Genomic DNA, 18,611 nt, shown 5'->3' on the forward strand with positions numbered 1-18,611 from the left:
ATATTAAAGTATTTAATAGTTTCATAGATATTATAAAATTTCATTTATAAATTAAATTTTTAAAGCTAAAAAAAAAGTATAAGTGATACACACATGTTACAGAAGTTGAAAATAACAGTTGTTTTAATTCTCATCCACACTGACACCCCTAACACCTTCTTGTGTTACCTTATAAACATATGGTTTGATAGGGAATAAACTCTTGGAAATACGTTTTTAACAACTGCTTTTCTCGTTACAAAATACATATTTGTTGTAGATAATCCAGAAAACAAAAAGAACATTCAAATCATCTGTAATCCTATCACCCGTAGATAACCCCTATTAAATTGGGTGTATATCCCTCCAGTCATATGTATTTGCAAAACAGCATAGTGAAACTCAAGGTCAGACTGACCCAGATTCAAACCCACTTCTGCTACTTCCTTAATACTTTGGGAAAGCATCTTGAGTTCTCAGACCCAGTTTCCTTTATCTGCAGAATGGAGCTAATAATAGAACCTACCTCAGAATCGTTAACTGGGGGCTGAATGAAATAATGCCTGTAAAGAACCTAGCCCAGTGCCTGGCACAGATTATTAAGCATTCAGTAAATTTTAGATGGGTTTTTAAAAATGTAAGAATATGGAATCAAACTACATGCCCTTTTTTGCTTGTTTTGATCACCTAACAGTGTATCTTTTATGTTATTAAATAGTCTTTTAAAACAGTGGTTTTCAAGGCCGGCCCGTGGCCGAGTGGTTAAGTTCAAGCTCTCCGCTTCGGCACCCCAGGGTTTTGCTGGTTCCGATCCTGAGTTCAGACATGGCACTGTTCATCAAGCCACGCTGAGGCAGCATCCCACATGCCACAACTAGAAGGACCCACAACCAGAAATAGTCAACTGTACCGGGGGGCTTTGGGGAGAAAAAGAAAAAGTAAAATCTTTAAAAGAAAAAAAAAAACAGTGGTTTTCAACCTTTAAGCGGCGGTACCCCTCTAAAATCTTAGGAAGGCATCAAATAAGTAAATCAGTTAAAAGATGATATTATATTTTAAGAATTTTAACCCTTTATCATAATATGATGTATATATTATCAAAACAATAGAGGTCGCAAAACAACATAGGGAAATATTTTCAATGGCAAGTGGAAAACCAGATAACTTGGATGTACTTCGTGATTACATTTGTAAGGTGGGTACAGATGAGATAAGCACAATTTAAAATTAAGGAAATTGCTATTAGGTTTGTGGGTTTATGGGATTTTTTAAATCCCTTCTTGTTTTTGAGCTTTTTAGGCTCCATTCCAACATTTACAAATGCCCACATACTATTAGACTATCTCCACCTGCATGACTCAACAGCACCTCACACTTATCATGTCCAGAACTGAATTCCTGGTCTTCACTTGCAAACCTGTTTTTCTTTCTTTCTTCTTTTTTTTTTTTTTGAGGAAGATTAACCCTGAGCTAACTGCTGCCAATCCTCCTCTTTTTGCTGAGGAAGACTGGCCCTGAGCTAACATTAGTGCCCATCTTCCTCTACTTTATACGTGGGATGCCTACCACAGCCTGGCTTTTGCCACGCGGTGCCATGTCTGCACCCAGGATCCAAACTGGTGAACCCCGGGCCACCGAGAAGCGGAACGTGCAAACTTAACCGCTGCACTACCGGGCCGGCCCCTCAAACCTGTTTTTCTTTCCTATTTAATTCTATAAATGGCACCACTGTACTCATGTTAGTAAGGCTTAGAAGTGGGATGTGAGCATGCTGCTGTGACACGTCCTTCAGTACTTACCATGTCTATTCATCCTGCTTCCTCAGTACTCATTGTCCCTTCTCCATTTTCACTACCACCAGCCTGGTTCAGACCCTTTCTGGTCCCTGTCTTCAGTCTCTCTCATATTGTCCCCAGATTAAGTTCCTAAAGTACAAATCACTCCCTTATTCAAAAAGTCTTTAGAGGTTTCTGTTGTCTACCACATAGGGTGGTATTTTCTGCTATCTGCCTCCATTTTAACCATCCAACTTCGTATCCTACTGATCCCCATCATGAAGTTTATGCTACATCCTGAGCAGACTACTTACCATTCCTAGAGAGTCTCAAGCCGTTGCCCCAAACCATTCCTTTTGCCTGTAACGCCTGTTTCCCTTTTCTGTCAGAGTTCCTCATTCAGGAACAAATTCATAACTAAGGTGATAAAAATAACAAACTACTGATAGATGTAACAATATGATGAGTTTCAAAAAACATGTTAAGTGAAAAGCCAGAGACAAAAGAATATATACTGCCTGATTCCATTTATATGAGTTCCTAGAACAGACAAAAACTATTCTGTGGTGATAGAAATCAGAAAATAGTTGCTGGAGGGTGGGAGGAAGAGATTGACTGGAAAGGGGCATGAGGGAATTTGGGGGTCGATGGAAATATTCTCTGTCTTGTTTTGGGTAATGGTACGTGGGTATACACAATTGTCAAAATGCATCAAACAGAACACCTAAGACCTATGCATGTTGTTAGTTTGTTAATTATACTTGAACTTTTTTTAATTGCCCTAAAAAAAATCCATGACAAACCTTTGACAAAGGCTATTGTGTGAAGAAATTCCCTCTGAGTCCTAATTCAGAACATTTTTTTTCTCCCTTTTGGAATTTCACACAGTCTAATTTGTTTACACTAAAACACACACCCACTGGACTAGAAGCTCTTCAAAAGCAGAAATCACTATTGACAGTCATCTTTGGATAGCACCTAGACTCCTTGGCTCGGTACAATGAATAAATGTATTCACACTGACCCTTTTCCTTTCCATTCTTTGGGTGGAGTAACCTGTAAGGAGACCTATAAAAGGGAAGATCTGCCTACTCAAAATTCAGCTTCAGAGAAATTCAGATTTCACTGGTTTCTTTCTATAACTTATATTTTTTTATTTCTAAATCACTGAGTAAACAAGAAATCCTAGTTTTTTATTCCAGTGGTATTTTTCATTAATCCTAAGAAGTGATGGTTTAAGAATTAGTTTTTATTTTTCAGATATCTTTATACAAGAATTGCTGATTTCCATTATTTTTAATGCCTGACACTGTTCCTAATGCTTAGTTTCTTATTATGTTCAAAGAGAAATTCTCCTCTTGGGTCGGCCCCGTGGCTGAGTGGTTAAGTTGGCATGCTCCACTTTGGCGGCCCAGGGTTTCGCCGGTTTGGATCCTGTGCGCCGACTTGGCGCCTCTCATCAGGCCATGCTGAGGCGGCATCCCCCGTGCCACAGCTGGAAGGACCCACAACTAGATTATACAACTATGTACGGGGGGGGGGGGGGGGGGCTTTGGGAGAAAAAGGAAAAGTAAAATCTTAAAAAAAAAAAACAAAAGAAATCCTCCTCAACTATTTTGAATAAATAATGGCAGATCCAGTATTTCTTTGTTCCCATTTGTTTTAACATCCTGGAAGAATGTTTCAATAAAGCTTCACTTGTTTCCTCTGGGAAAATTTAATTCTTATGACCCCTAAGTATGCTAACTTCTCTGAAATTATACTTTATACCTAAAGAAGTAAATGTTTTAAAAATATTTTTTAAATTGTCCTTTTGGCAATGAAGACTAAAGTCATAACTTCACCAGAAATGGCATATGTGTAGCATTTGTGTTACCACTTTCCCCATCCCAGCCCATGGCAGACATCACCATCAATCAGGGCATCTTTCCTGTTGAGCCCAGACAGCCTCAGTGTCCTTTTCAGCCATATATTCCAGACAGCTATGCTCAAGCTCTAGGATTTGGGTTGGGCATTTAAGATTCCCAGGACTGGGGACCAGTGGGGAGGAAGGTCCATGCTGTTTCCCAGGTATGGAGTTAGCCATATACGAATGAATCCTTGGCTAAAACATGGAGAGCAGTTGAAGACATTTGATTGTTAAAAGATGGGAAAAATAGGGGCTGGCCCCGTGGCCGAGTGGTTAAGTTCGCGCGCTCCGCTGCAGGTGGCCCAGTGTTTCGTTGGTTCGAATCCTGGGCGCGGACATGGCACTGCTCATCAGACCACGCTGAGGCAGCGTCCCACATGCCACAACTAGAAAAACCCACAACGAAGAATACACAACTATGTACCGAGGGGCGTTGGGGAGAAAAAGGAAAAAAAAAAAAAAAAAGATGGGAAAAATAGCATGTGAAGTGTTAAGTATTAAATTCTCTCAGTTTTATTTTCAAGCACACAGGAAGAAACTTAGACCAGGAATCAGGAAACGTGGGTGTGGTTTCAGCTCAGAGTGGTTCTGTGAAGGTCACGCAAACCCTGTGGGTCTTAGTTGTTTCAGTGGAAACAAATTTGAACTTAAATATTCAATAGGGTCATGTATAATTCTTAAGTTCTACAGTTTTAAATATAGATTAAAGACCACATATTTGTTGTCAGATCATGCGTTTGAGATTTACGAATATAACTGAGGAAAGTGAAAATACTCTGATTAGCATATGTGGAAATGTTTTTAAAACCGCCAAGTGTGTTAAACATGTGGACAAAGAGAACAGATTAGTGGCTACCAGGGGAAAGGGGGGTGGGGGGTGGGCACAAAGGGTGAAGGGTTGCACCTACAACACGACCGACAGACAATAATGTACAACTGAAATTTCACAAGATTGTAACCTATCATTAACTCAATAAAAAATTTAAAAGAAAAAAAACCACCAAATGTTATAAACTGTAAGTGTTGTATAAATTCACACCTATAGTATGAGCAAAATAAAATTTGATTTTAAGGGAATAATGCCATATGATTTTATCTTCAATTTTGAGTGAAGGAAGAGACTTTTTTCCTCATTATTATTAGTTTAGGTTTTAGATTTGGAAGTGACTCTAGAAGTCAACAAATCTGACCCTGACTGGAATGTGAAATCTTTTTGTCTCTGTTAGCGCCTTGTACCCATCATGGCAACTTCATCTGAAGAAGTTCTGCTGGTTGTGAAGAAGGTGCGTCAGAAGAAGCAGGATGGAGCTCTGTACCTCATGGCAGAAAGAATTGCCTGGGCACCTGAAGGCAAAGACAGATTTACAATCAGCCATATGTATGCGGATATTAAATGTAGGTCTGATGTATGTCATATTTTTTAGTAATTGTGTCAGAAGATTGCTTATACAGTCTTTCTGGGTTTTATATTATAATGTCTGAAAAACCAACCATATAGAAATAATTACCAAGTGGAATCACTGAATATGTATTATTCTATAACCTACCTTTTCCACTTAATAATAGAGTGTATACAGCTTTACATGTGAAAATCTACCTCATGTAAAGATCTCCACGTACCTTCTTTCAAGAGGTGCGTAGTACTCCACTGAATAGATGTACAATCATATATTTAACCAGTCCTCTGTTGAAGGACATTTAGGAAGTTTCCAGAATTTTGTTATTGCAAACTATGTTGCACATATATTTGTGCACTGATATCTTTATGGGTTATGGATATGGGATACAGCCCTGCAGTAGATTTACTGGTTCAAATGGTTCATGCATTTAAAATATTGATAGATGATGCCAGATTGCCCTTGAATAAAATTATATCATTTAAGCAAGTTGTCTAATCTTTGCTTATGTGGCCATCATCTGTTGAGAAGATAGACTCAGTTTTATACTGAATGTAGATCAGAGTAATATAGAGCATAGTATTTTTATATCCATTTTCTTCTTAAGATTTTCAGGTATGAAGGCAAACATCACAACCCCTTGTCTTTCCAAATTTGCACAGTTAACTTTGAGTTTATTACCCAAAGGGTGTGGTACTTTGTGGCTCAGTAATAATTAGGTTTGAAAGCACCAAGTGAATCCTGGGGTTTAGAACCTTTACTCTGAAAGGCATTTCTACAGTTCACCTAACTAAAGATTTTGGATAGAAGAGACCTCTGGGCAACAAGACCCATGACAAATTGTGGTGTCTTAACTGTAACCGTTCATATGGATTCATTTACTTTCCTAGATCTAAGATTCTTCTCCTAGATAAAATCCTGTATAGATGTCAAGGAACGGGACACCTTGAAAAATAGACAGCCCTCAGTTTGCAAGTACTCAATTTACAAATGTCCTTTGTGTATGAACAGTTGCCGTAAGGACTTACTTCTACTTTGCTGCGGGAAATACCAAAATCTTCATCTTTCTCTTCTGAAATAACTTAAAATCTTAATTTTCTAAAGGAAATACTGTTTAAAATTCGTCATAATTCAGTACTGCCTAAGCTATCTAGTCTTTTGTCCACTGTCCTGGTAAATATTACCTCCTATTAAAACTTTGCTTCTGTGGAAAAATGCCTCACCAAGTTCCTAATAATAGTCTTACAAACAGACGTTTGTACTACAATAGGCTCATAAATTAGGAAGTGCCTGTATTAGCATTTCTCTTAAACTAAACAGGAAGCTGGCCCTATAGCTTTGCAAAACTCACCCTGCTTGTGATACTGACAGCACACAGTAAAGAGTATGACTCTCTCCTATTTTTTGGCCATTCTCAGCTACTGGGGAGGAGAGCATGTCCAAATCTAGATCCGCACCAGATCAGCTTTCATTTTAAGTTGAATATTTGAAAGAATGCCCATTTCTGAAAGAACCATTGAAAGTTGTCAGTAATAAGTTACTAAGGTGAAAATCAGCAATTTAAGTTAATTAGTTAAAAAGCTTCAGAATTAGGTCTGTCAGAGGCAAGATATAGGACGCAGCAAGGATAAAGCAGTGATAGAAAAGATGCCTAGAAAGGAGTGATAGTTTTTTTGGAGGAATGGGGTAATGAAATAGGCAGGCTGACAATGTAAATTGCTTCGTATTGCTACTTTGGGCAATAAGATATTCCATCTAAACTATTGGTCTGGAAGCATCATCTTCATTGAAAAAGTTTTGTTTATTTAGGGTTAGGTTGGTTTGGGCTGAGAGCTCTAGGCGGCATGTTCACACTACCATGAGTCACCCACTTAATGGGAGAAAGCCCCCCCCATCTGTTTCCCATATGAAGAAGACAAGCTCTACTGTTGCGATGAGGCCCACTCATTAAGAAAACAAGTTCTCCATTGTATAGGTATGTTTTGACCTTTCCAGCCTCAATTTATTATGAAAATCTTCAAAGTTACAGAAAAATTTAAAGAATGGTACCATGTATAATCTGTATAATGTATCCCACCGGAATACTACAGTTATTTTGCCATATTTGCTTTCTTTATGTGGGCCTACATTTTGACTGCTTATGATAGTATCACACCAAGAAAATTTTAATGATAATATCCAGACCATTGTTAACATTTCCCCAGTTGTCCCAATAGTGCCTGTTTGTTTTTTGGTGAGGAAGATTGGCCCTGAGCCAACATCCATTGCCAGTCGTCTTCTTTTTGTGTGAGGAAGGTTGTCCCTGAGCCAACATCCGTGCCATTCCTCCTCCATTTTGTATACGGGATGCCACCACAGCATGGCTTGATGAGCAGTGTATAGGTCCATGCCCAAGATGCAAACCTGCAAACCCTGGGCCGCCAAAATGAAGTGTTCCTACTTAACCACTATGCCACCAGGCAGGCCCCCCAGTAGCGTTTTTTATAGCTGTGATTTTTTTTTTTAACCAATATGCAATCTCAGTTCATGTATGTAGTTATGGTCTCCTTAGTCTCTTCTTTAAGAGTATAGGCTTGTAGAATATCACACATTCTGATAATGTCTGATTGTCTCCTCAAGGTTTTGTTTAATTTATCCCTGTATAGCTGTCTCTCTTATAAATTGAAAGTCAGGTCTACGGGCTTGATTATACCCAAGTTACATGTTTTCAGCAAGGACAACGCATAGGTGGTGGTGTCTACTTCCTATTCTATCACCTCAGAAAGCCCATAGTGTCAGGTTGTCCCGCTTTTAATGAGGCTAAATTTGATCACTTGGTTAAAGTGGTGACACCAGATCTCTCAAATGTAAAATTACCTATTTTCCTTTGCAATTAGTGAATAAGCCACGGCTGTGTTTTGGAGTTTTTGAATCGTGACACATCTGTTTTATTAATGATAATGTTGATTGGAGGCAGCTCTTCAGGGTAGATTCTGGGCTCCTAGTTTGCTGTCTAGAAAACTTTTAAGAGATCTTCCCCAGTTGAATGGAAACAAAAGCCTGTTAGTATCTGGAGGTGGAAGCCGTGGGTGAGAAGTGCCGCACAGAAAGAATACTGCAGAGGAAGCAGAGTGTTAGCAGTGGGTTTGCTGAACCATGCTCTGGTTATATGGGATTATTTGAGAAGAGCGTATTTCTGCAAAAGCATCAAGATTAGAACAGGGTAGCTAAAGCCCGGAGGAATCCTGAATTTTCTTGGGGGCAGAAGTAACCTATGGTATGGTACTTTCTACAGTGTGAGTGTCCTTATCTAATTAGCCTCATGCTTCTTTTTAGGCCAGAAAATCAGTCCAGAAGGAAAAGCTAAAATTCAGCTTCAGCTGGTCCTGCATGCAGGGGACACAACTAACTTCCATTTTTCCAATGAAAGCACAGCAGTGAAAGAGCGAGATGCAGTGAAGGACCTTCTTCAGCAGCTGCTGCCCAAATTCAAGAGGAAAGCAAATAAAGAACTGGAAGAGAAGAACAGGTGAAGGAGGAAAAGAAAAGCTTTTAAGAGATACTAGGTTCTCTCCAGTCTCCCAGTAGAATAATAGCTTATTTCTCACCCCTTCTGCTTCAGTAGTGTAAAACCATAAACTATGGGCTTAGTATCTTTCCTTCTGTGTTTGGTTCTCACCTTTAGCATCTTAAACTAGCTCTTTGGCTTTGGGCAAATGGGAATGTGTAAACTCAGAGGTTGAATTAACTGCCTCAAGCCTAACGCTTGATTAGAACAGAACTGAGATTCGAAGATGCTAAGGTCCCTTCATTCCTTTTCCGGGTTCTGTCATGGGAAGATAAAGATACTAAACCATGAGAAGTGTATTTGTGAATAAGAAACCTGTAAAAAAGTTGAGAAAGCAAGTAAAGTAATGAGAATTTCTGATAAGCTGAATTATTCCATCACTGATACCTTTCAGGCCATCTGTGCTTATGGCTCCAAGTGCTTATCACCATGAAAATTAGTTGCTGGAAAATCTCAAGTGTACCTCCCCTCTTCACATTCACCTTCATTTGTGAAAGAGAATACAGTGCAGTACAAATACAAACACAGTGACTTTTGTATCACTGGGATACAGAGATGAATAGGACACAGTCCCTGCCCTCAAAGAGTTCAGACTTGCCACTTCATGTGTTCCTCCAAAAATGTTCTTTTGCTTTTAATTACTAGCAGATGAACTTAATGATCTCTGCTGCTCAATCATCACAAAATGAAAGTTGTGTTCCCGTGTTTCATGTTGTTAAAGTCTTTTAAAAATGTTACCTAAATGGTGTTTTACTCCAGAAGTTCAATATATGCATATATTCTGTCACCAGAATGCTGCAAGAGGATCCTGTTCTGTTTCAGCTTTATAAAGACCTTGTCGTGAGTCAGGTGATCAGTGCTGAGGAATTCTGGGCCAATCGTTTAAACGGGAATGCAGCGGAGAGTTCTTCCACATCTAATCATAAGCAGGATGTTGGCATTTCTGCAGCATTTCTGGTATGTGACCCTTCTAGAATTCTGAAGGGAAAAAAAAAAAGAAAAGAAAAGGCTAATATGTATATTAACAATACCATTTCTTTTGTAAAATTTAGCATTTCCTTAAAGTAAGTTAATGGATACTTCAGTATCGATGGTATTCTTCTCAAGCATTTTAAAAATACATACCATATTTTTTAAATTTCTTTTTGCAAGTTATATTTTTTTGTTCTTTCTTTTGGCTTTTGGACTTGACCCTAGCATGTTGGAAATCAAATGGACTTTTGAAGGAGAATCTTTTAGCAATTGGGCTAATACTTATTTCCCCTAATACTTTTAAATTGAAAGCTTTCTGATACCTTATTTTATGAATGCTGTATTTTACTTATAATGCAAAGTTAAATGTATAGTGACCATCATATTATAGAAAAAGTAAGATTTATAAAATATATCTTAGAGAAAAACTGGGAATTCCTTACCCGTGTAATTAGAATGTAGGATTCAGTCAGTCTGTACTCTAGTGGAACCAAAGCAGTATTTATACATTTAACAAAAATTTCAGTATCAGTTATATGTTTGACGTCTTATGGGGTGCTTAGTAGTGAATTGAGTTAATAAGACTTTTTCCTAAAGAAACTGGTCAAATAATGCTTGTCTAATAATTTAGTAACCAGTGTTTATGGTGGTTTTGATAACTGTACAAGTTTTATGTTAAAGCTCCACTATCCACTAGCAGGGCCAGCCCGGTGGTGCAGCGGTTAAGTGCGCACGTTCCGCTTTGGTGGCCTGGGGTTTGCCGGTTCGGATCCCGGGTACGGACATGGCACCACTTGACAGGCCATGCTGTCGTAGGCGTCCCGCCTATAAAGTAGAGGAAGAAGGCTATGGATATTAGCTCAGGGCCAGTCTTCCTCAGCAAAAAGAGGAGAAGTGGCAGCAGATGTTAGCTCAGGGCTAATCTTCCTCAAAAAAAAAGCTCCACTAGCTGTCTGCCCTTGGCCACACTTAAGCATGCCCATTTGACTGTGTTGGATTTTCAAGGAAGCAGATTTTAAAGGTTACAAAGATTATGTGAAACCAGGCCAGGCTTCTTTGAGCCTGTCTATGCCAAAAGTAAAGATGAGTTCATTCAGAAGGTCCGTTCTTCCACCTTTGTCCAGTGTCTGTTGGGTGCTTAGACATCTTCACCCAATATTCTAACAAATATATATATATGGATGTGGTCTTTATTTTAGGCTGATGTCCGGCCCCAAACAGATGGATGTAATGGTCTGAGATACAATTTAACTTCTGATATAATTGAGTCCATATTTAGGACCTATCCAGCAGGTAAGAAGAATCAATTCTTCCAGATAGTTAAAATATTTGTTTGGATGAATTCACTAATATATTAATGAAAAACAAAAACTTTATTCCTGATCAAGTGCAATAAAATATGTACTTTACCCAGTGCCTGACATATGGTAGACATTAAGTGTTCAATATATGATGTGCTGTCATCAATTCATTGGTACGATGACTTTCCCATTCTTTCCATCAGTGGTTCTTAAACTTTATTTACCCTTCAGCATGCCTGAGTAAGATGACATGCTCCAGAGGCACCGTGAATGAATCTCTCTATAGCACTAACTCAGATCATCCTCCGTGCTGCCTCCAGAGTGACCTTTCTAACCCACAAATCATTTCCCTTGTATAAACCATTCTAAAAGTATAAACGTCTTGACCCTGGGCTTAGTGATTTATGACGTGCAGCCAAGGCTGAGAGCCACTATTTCGGTCATACTTCTGACTAAACACTGCTCTCTTAAACCATATAGTGTTCTCTTTTCCCCCTTCCTCACTTCTGCCCCTTTTTCCTTAGGAAACATGTCTCTCCCACAGGACTCCGCTCAAGCATTGCTTCATGCCATCTCTATAAAATCCTGACTTCCTTGGGCAGATATAAGCCTCCCCCCCCTTTCCTTCTGTAGGGCCTTGTGACTGCTTCAAAGAGTTATCACATTGTAATGTAATTATTTTCATATCTTTTGATATAATTGCATAGTATTTACTGTGTGCCAGGCACAACTCTAAGGCCTTTCTGTATATTGATTCATTTAATCATCACAAATACCCTATGAAGTAGGTACTGTTATTCCCTGCACATTACATATGAGGATACCAAGGTGCAGAGAGGTGAAATAATTTGCCTGTGATCACACAAAAGTACGTGGCAGACCTAGAATTTTAAATTTAGGCTCTCTGGCTCAAGAGACCATGCTTTTAACCTCTTTGCTCATTGGACTCTGGGCTTCTGGAGTGCTGAACTGCTAGTCCAAGTGAGTTGGAGGTATTTATTTCCCCAGCACCTAACACAGTGCTTTGGAGTGAAAGCACACATACATAAATCATCAAACAAGCAAACTCAGGTCTGACTCCAAGACTCTTGGTATTTTTACTAAAACTTCGAAACCTGTTCATTCTCTTGTTGCTAAAGAAGGTTTTTGTAATTTGTTAAGATTCATAAAGGTAGCGTGTCCCCTAACCTATCAAGTTATATTCATATTTACAACTGATAATTATGTGCAGAATATAAATTTGAGCAGGTTCATAATCTAGTTTTTGCTGTTAGTCTATATTTGAACTAATTTGAGAGGTTTTAAGAAAAGGAAATTTAGTATGTAATTATTATGGTTTTTTTCCTCCACAGTAAAAATGAAATATGCAGAAAATGTTCCCCACAACATGACAGAAAAGGAATTCTGGACACGTTTTTTTCAGTCCCATTATTTTCACAGGGACCGGCTGAATACGGGGTCAAAGGACCTCTTTGCAGAATGTGCCAAAATAGATGAAAAAGGTAACTGTTTATCCCTGACACACACTAGCATTTAATATTCTGCTCTCTAGTCATTAGTGCTGTTAGTGAATTTTTTTTTTTTTTAATTTCTGAGGAAGGTAAGACTTGATCCTCTTTTTATTTCATTGATTTTTCTAGGGTTAAAAACAATGGTTTCATTAGGAGTGAAAAACCCACTACTTGATTTGACAGCTTTGGAAGATAAACCATTAGATGAGGTAAGGAGTAGTAAAAGGATTTATGAGAGAAAACAGTCTTTTCCTCATCTTCAACATTTTTATAGTTTTAAAATTGCTTTAAGTGTAAATGTTCCACTTGTGAGAGTGTAAAACAGAATATTGTTATTTGGAGTGATTTATCAGAAGTGCTTTTCAGTAGCACTGTTTGCTATTAAAATCACCTTGGAGAACTTAAAATTCCTGTATGAGTTGCTAAAACTTTTTTAAAAGAATTTTCTAGCTCTCCCGTCATCAGTTCTCTATATAGTAATGAAAGCTTAACATGTTGGTGAGTCCAGCTTTATGCTCTAGCTAACATTCATCTAAAGAAACGTAGATAAGTATTAGTAGACAAGGAAAAGATAACAAACATTCATTGATTGCCTCTTATTTGCCAAACCTTGAGCACCCTGATGACCTTTACCCCACGCTAGCCCCAGCGTGTTTCAACAGCCAGACCATCAGGTATGACCTGCCTAGCTCCGCGTCATGAGGCCAGGCTTCCTGGAGAAAGAAGCACTCCCTTCTGAGCATGGCTAGTTCCATCTTTGCCTCTGTCTCCTAGGCCAGGAACCTGCCTTCCTCACTACTCTTTTCATACGCTTCGATTTTCATTTTCTTCCCCTTCTTTTGGCTCCTCTGCTAGCCACATACACATGCTCATGCTTTCCTATCTTTTTTCTGTTTTTCCTTTTATTTTAGTATATGTACTCTCCAGGTGAGGAAACCAATATTAAATTTTGTCCTACAGTCTAAATTATAAATAATTTTTATAATTTAATGATCTCTGTTGCCCAGGTGAGTCATTTACTTAATGAAATTCAAGTGTCTTCTCGGTAATGGTGAATCTCAACACATTACAAATGTGGCCCTCTTTAATCATCCTGAGAAAATGAAACTTAGTGAAGCTTAGAGATACAGCTTAATATGATGGGAGAAAACTTTTAGTGCTTTTTTTCAAAAATAAAATTGATGGTATATTGTACATGCACGTGTGTAACTTTCTTCTTCACTTTACCTATTATCAATATCAGTCCAGGCTAAATATACCATAGTTAAGTAAATAGACTTTAAAACCAAACTACCTGTCTTAGACTCTGTCACTTTTTAACATTTCTAAGCCTAGTTTTCTTATAAAATGAGGTTAATAGTACTGACCTTAAAGAGGGTAGGAAAATTTGGGAGATGATGTTTAAGGGTACAAACTTGCAACTAGTAGATAAATAAGTTCTGGGGATCCAATGCACAGTGCTGTCACCAACACTGTGTTATAAAACTTCAAAGTTGCTAAAAGATTAGACCTTAGTTGTTCTCACCACAAAAAGGACATGGTAATTATGTGACACGATAGAGGTATTAGCTACAATGGTAATGATATTGTGATACATAAATGCATCAAATCAACACATTGTACACCTTAAACTTACACATTGTTATATGTCAATTATACTCAATTTAAAAGATGCAAAAAAAAAAGATGCTGACCTTATGGAACTGCTGCAAGAGTTAAAAGAGCCTGCTACATAGTAATTGCTCAATGAGTAATAGGGATTACTGTTATTACCTACAGTTTTTTTAGTGCCTGCATAGTATTCCTTTGTATGGATATGTAACCAGCCCCCTTAATAGAAATATTGGTTGATTCAATTTTTCCTTTGGTGCCTCTTCTTCTACTCTTACCTCTAGTTGCTGTAACTGTCCCGAGATATGGTCTTGAGCTTCCTTCTGAGTACATTCTCTCCATTCCATCGGTTTAAGTACTAATTATGTAATGATGAATCCCAAATAGCCCAAGTCTGTCTAACTCCAGAACTCCAAAATCATTTATCCATCTGCCTATTTGTTATCTTCACTTAGATATTTCACAGATACCTCAACATAACATGCCCAAAATGGAGTGTTTGATTCCCATCCTCATAAGCCTGTTTCTCCCTGGCTCTTCATTCTCTCAGTAAAAAAATTCATTACCATAGACTCAGTTGCTCAAACCAAAACCTAGAAGGCTCCTTGATTCCCCCCCTCCCTTCCTGCCCAACATTCGGTTCATCAGCGAGTCCTCTACAAGCCGTCTCTGATCTGTCCGCATCTCTGTCTTCACAGACACTTGCATCTCTTGCTCTTAGGCTGACACCATCTTTGCTTTGATTGCTTGCATTAGCCTTCTAATTGATCTTCCTGTTTCCGTTTTTGCTCCCTATAGTTTATTCTCCCCTAGCAGTCAGAGTTATAAATCAGATCATCATACTCCCTGTGTAAAACTCTTCAGTGGCTTCTCACTGAACTTAACATCAAAACTCCTACAAGACTTCCTGATTTGGCCTCTGCTTGCTTCTACTTCAGTTTGGGCCACTTGTACTCATTTGTGTTCCAGACACAATGGCCATCTTTCAGGTGCATTCCAATCTTTTTCTACTTCAGGGTCATTGCACTTGCTGTTGCCTCCTGCTCTTCTACCTAACTAGCTTCTACCCATCTTTTAGACATCTGTTATAATGTCACTTCAGAGAGATCTCCTGCAACCTCCCTGTCTAAAGTAGCTTCTCCCAATCCAGTCACTACATCATATCACCCTCTTTATTTTCTTTATAGCGTTTGTCACTTTCAAAAGTGGTCTTTTTATCTTATTTTACTTGTCAGTTGTCAGTCTTCTCTCAGTAGAGTATAAATTCCATAAGGCTGACTTGTTTACTGGTCTGTTCCCAGCACATGGCATGTATTAGGCCTCAGTAAAAAGGCATATGAGTCTTTCTGTAATCTTTGTTTACCTCTTTAGCCTTACGTCTCACCAATTCCTGACCCACCAGGTATACTGAACTACATACAAACTGATGACACAACTGTATCATGTTGCTTCTATACGTTTGTTTAAGCAGTTTCCTCTCCCGGAAATGTCTCCATGGCTGCCTTGCAAGCAACTGTTCATCTTACAAGGCTCTGTGAAGCTTTTTCAAATCTATCTCTCCTCTCCTCCAGTGAGATGGACCACTTCCTCTCTCATAGCACCTATAAGTCTTAACTGTGTGCACTGGCTTACAGCCTGGCATCCCACTAACTAGTATTTTGGCTCCTTTGGCACAAGGTCTTACTAGCTTTCTATCTACAGCTCCTAGCATGTAGCATGCAGTCAGTACATATTTAAAAATATTATCTCATTTAATTCTCCACTGTCCCATTTTATGGAGCTTGGAAAAGTTGACTAACTTGCCTGGACTAATATTGGAAAAATGATAAAGCCAGAATTTAAATCCATATCTATCTGACTCCAGAGTCCTTGCTTTTTTCCAGTGTATTCTATTCCTTCATTTAATATTTTGCTAACTAGATCCAAAATTGCTCTTTAAAAAAGTGCAGTTTAAGATGATTTTTTTGTGATGCTAAAAGAAGTTAATGATATTTCTTAATTTTTTGTGTATAATGTCACTTATTTTAAAATGTTTACCTGTAAATATTTAGTACTGCTCAGAATTAATGGAGTCCTGTCATCCAGAAAATTTTTTCAACTAAGCATGTCTCTCAGATAGGAAAACCAGAAACTTACTTTGATTTTTAATCTACTAAATTATTTCTCATAGGGCTATGGCATTTCCTCTGTGCCATCCACTTCTAATTCTAAATCCATAAAGGAGAATAGTAATGCTGCCATCATCAAGAGGTTTAACCATCACAGTGCCATGGTCCTGGCAGCAGGTCTCAGGAAACAGTTAAGTATACACGCACAGGTGTGGTAACTGTGCTTTCCAAGAGAGCCAGATGAGTTGTGGTGGTGTTCTGCTTGTGGTTTTTAACATTACTTTTTTTTCATTTGTTTTAAGAGAAGCACAAAATGAACAAAATGGTGAGCCCAGCGGCATCGATGGAAATTCCGGAGATGCAGACAGCTTTCAGCCAGCAGTCAAAAGGGTATGGGTAAAAAGTCGGGACCATTTAGGGCTCAGGTTTCTCCAGATACCTTATATAATTGCTAGTACTCTATATTGAGCCTTATTTCAAATGACTCAGTTCTTCTGACCAAGACATTAAGCATTTGGCTTAAATTGTAGAACGTTTTAAAGAGCACTTCCTCAATTTTGGCTTGCCAGCCAACTTTCCATGGACTCAAACCTGTTAATTGCTCTTCATTAGTTTTTTTTTTTCCTTCACATGTACACATACACACAAAACATATAGTTTTCTGGAAAAGAGTATTCAACGAAGGCAGTGTGACAGAAAGAAAAGCTAAAGATTTGTGTATATGATTTAAAAAGATAGGATTTGGCCCTCATATTAAACCTAGCATGTCAGAGCTGTAAATGTCTTCTCATTAAATATGGAAGAAATCACTTGGGTATGGGGGAGTATGAACAGAGTTTTCTACTTGCATATTCCTTCTTTCCCTGCAACTTTGCCAAGCTACTCTGTCCCTCGATTTTTTTAAGTTCCTCCCTCCCTGATTATAAAAATAAATTATAAAGCTTTGTTAGAGGGCAATCAGGCAATGTGTATTAAAATTTTAAAGGTTTATGGCCTTAATTCCACATCTGGACAGTATTCCACTGTAGATGTTTATTTTTAAAGAGTTACGTACAAATATTTGCATACAAATACTCATTACAGTGTTATAAAGAAACAGACATCCTAATATCTGTGGTACATCATACAGTGGAGACTGATGCAGCCATTAATGATTTCAGAAGGATTAGTGATATATTGGATTAAAGAGAGTTTACGTATACCATAATAATAGTTCAGTTCATGAAAAGTTAAATTTAAGAAACTATTTTTGAGTTGGCTAAAATATTGTATTAGGTGGTTGGAAACAACGTGAATAAGACAGAGTTCTTGTCCTCAGAGAGTTTAGTGTCTGTAGGTAAGAAAATTAAAAGAATAATTAGAAAACGAAATTTAAAAATATAGTAATTCTGTTATTTACAATAGAAACCAAAGAGAATAAAAGTAAAATAAAAAGACTTCGCAGAAGAGGCTGTATGATATAATTCTACATGTAAAAAAACAAAAGGCCTTTAAAAGAATATACTAAATGTTTATCTTTCTCTAAAGGGATTATGGGTGAGTCTTATACCATATTTCATGTATTTCAGTAACAATGTGTTTCTATAGGCATATACACCTTTAAAATTAACAAAGCCAGTAAGATATATCTTTTCTGAACTAAGAAAAGTGGAACTAAAATGTAGGTTATAGAGAGATGTTAAAGGAATCTAGGAAGTGATAGTTTTCTTTGCAATGTGGTCATGTCACTTAAAAGGGATAGTCTGAGAAATGCGTAGTCAGGGATTTCATGGTGTGAACCTCATCGAGTACACTTACACAAACCTAGATGGTATGGCCTATTGCACACCTAGGCTGTATGGTGCTAATCTTATGGGACCACTGTCATAGATGCCACCCGTAGCTGACAGAAACATTGTTAGGCGGCACGTGACTGTACTGTTGCACTAAGTACTCTTGATTCCTGGTAGTGAGAGAGTTGTGAAAAATCACTGTTTGTGTGAATTTTCACAGTGTGCAATAGTAAATGCTGATCTAGATAGTCTTTCAAGTCAGTAGTTGTCTACACGTGTTCTGCAAAGGGTTTTATAGAGTGAGAGATTCAGAAGTAATAATAGAGTCCTGAAATTTGTGGAGCTTTCAGTTAAGGGTGAAAGTCAGTGATCTAACTAGGCCTTGGCATAAGTTTTGGATTGGGATTATTATGGGAGGCTAGGCAGGGACATGACTTAGATAAGGCAATGGCAGGGGTGGAACTGAGCTTGACGTATGTGCAAGGTGGTGAAGACATCAGGATGCCTTGAAGTTGGCTGAGGGTATAGAGTTGGGAAAGCGGTAGAAACTTAAGCCGTGTCTAGGTAAGGTGGAACTCATTAATATGTTACTCTGAATATCATGCTGCAGTCAGATTTGTTCCTATGCCACAAGGGGACTATTCAGACTCTTAAAATAGGGACAATTTATAATAAAAAGTTTTCAAATTGATCTTTTTTTGAGATATATTTAATAAATGCCTTGATCCT

The 18,611-nt window shown here is 38.1% G+C and overlaps 1 protein-coding gene across 1 annotated transcript in view; it reads left to right on the forward strand.

Annotated features, from left to right (window-relative positions):
• Positions 1-18,611, forward strand: part of GTF2H1 (general transcription factor IIH subunit 1) — a 34,676-nt gene that overhangs the window by 3,716 nt on the left and 12,349 nt on the right. Inside the window, exons 2-9 of the mRNA XM_014851141.3 lie at positions 4,890-5,058; positions 8,376-8,568; positions 9,399-9,564; positions 10,779-10,872; positions 12,233-12,382; positions 12,521-12,600; positions 16,173-16,300; positions 16,413-16,500. Coding sequence (XP_014706627.1) covers positions 4,905-5,058; positions 8,376-8,568; positions 9,399-9,564; positions 10,779-10,872; positions 12,233-12,382; positions 12,521-12,600; positions 16,173-16,300; positions 16,413-16,500 — 1,053 coding nt within the window. The 5' untranslated portion in view covers positions 4,890-4,904. The remainder of the gene's footprint in view (positions 1-4,889; positions 5,059-8,375; positions 8,569-9,398; positions 9,565-10,778; positions 10,873-12,232; positions 12,383-12,520; positions 12,601-16,172; positions 16,301-16,412; positions 16,501-18,611) is intronic.

Source organism: Equus asinus, chromosome 20, assembly GCF_041296235.1.
Source record: "Equus asinus isolate D_3611 breed Donkey chromosome 20, EquAss-T2T_v2, whole genome shotgun sequence".
Classification (NCBI taxonomy): Eukaryota; Metazoa; Chordata; class Mammalia; order Perissodactyla; family Equidae; genus Equus; species Equus asinus.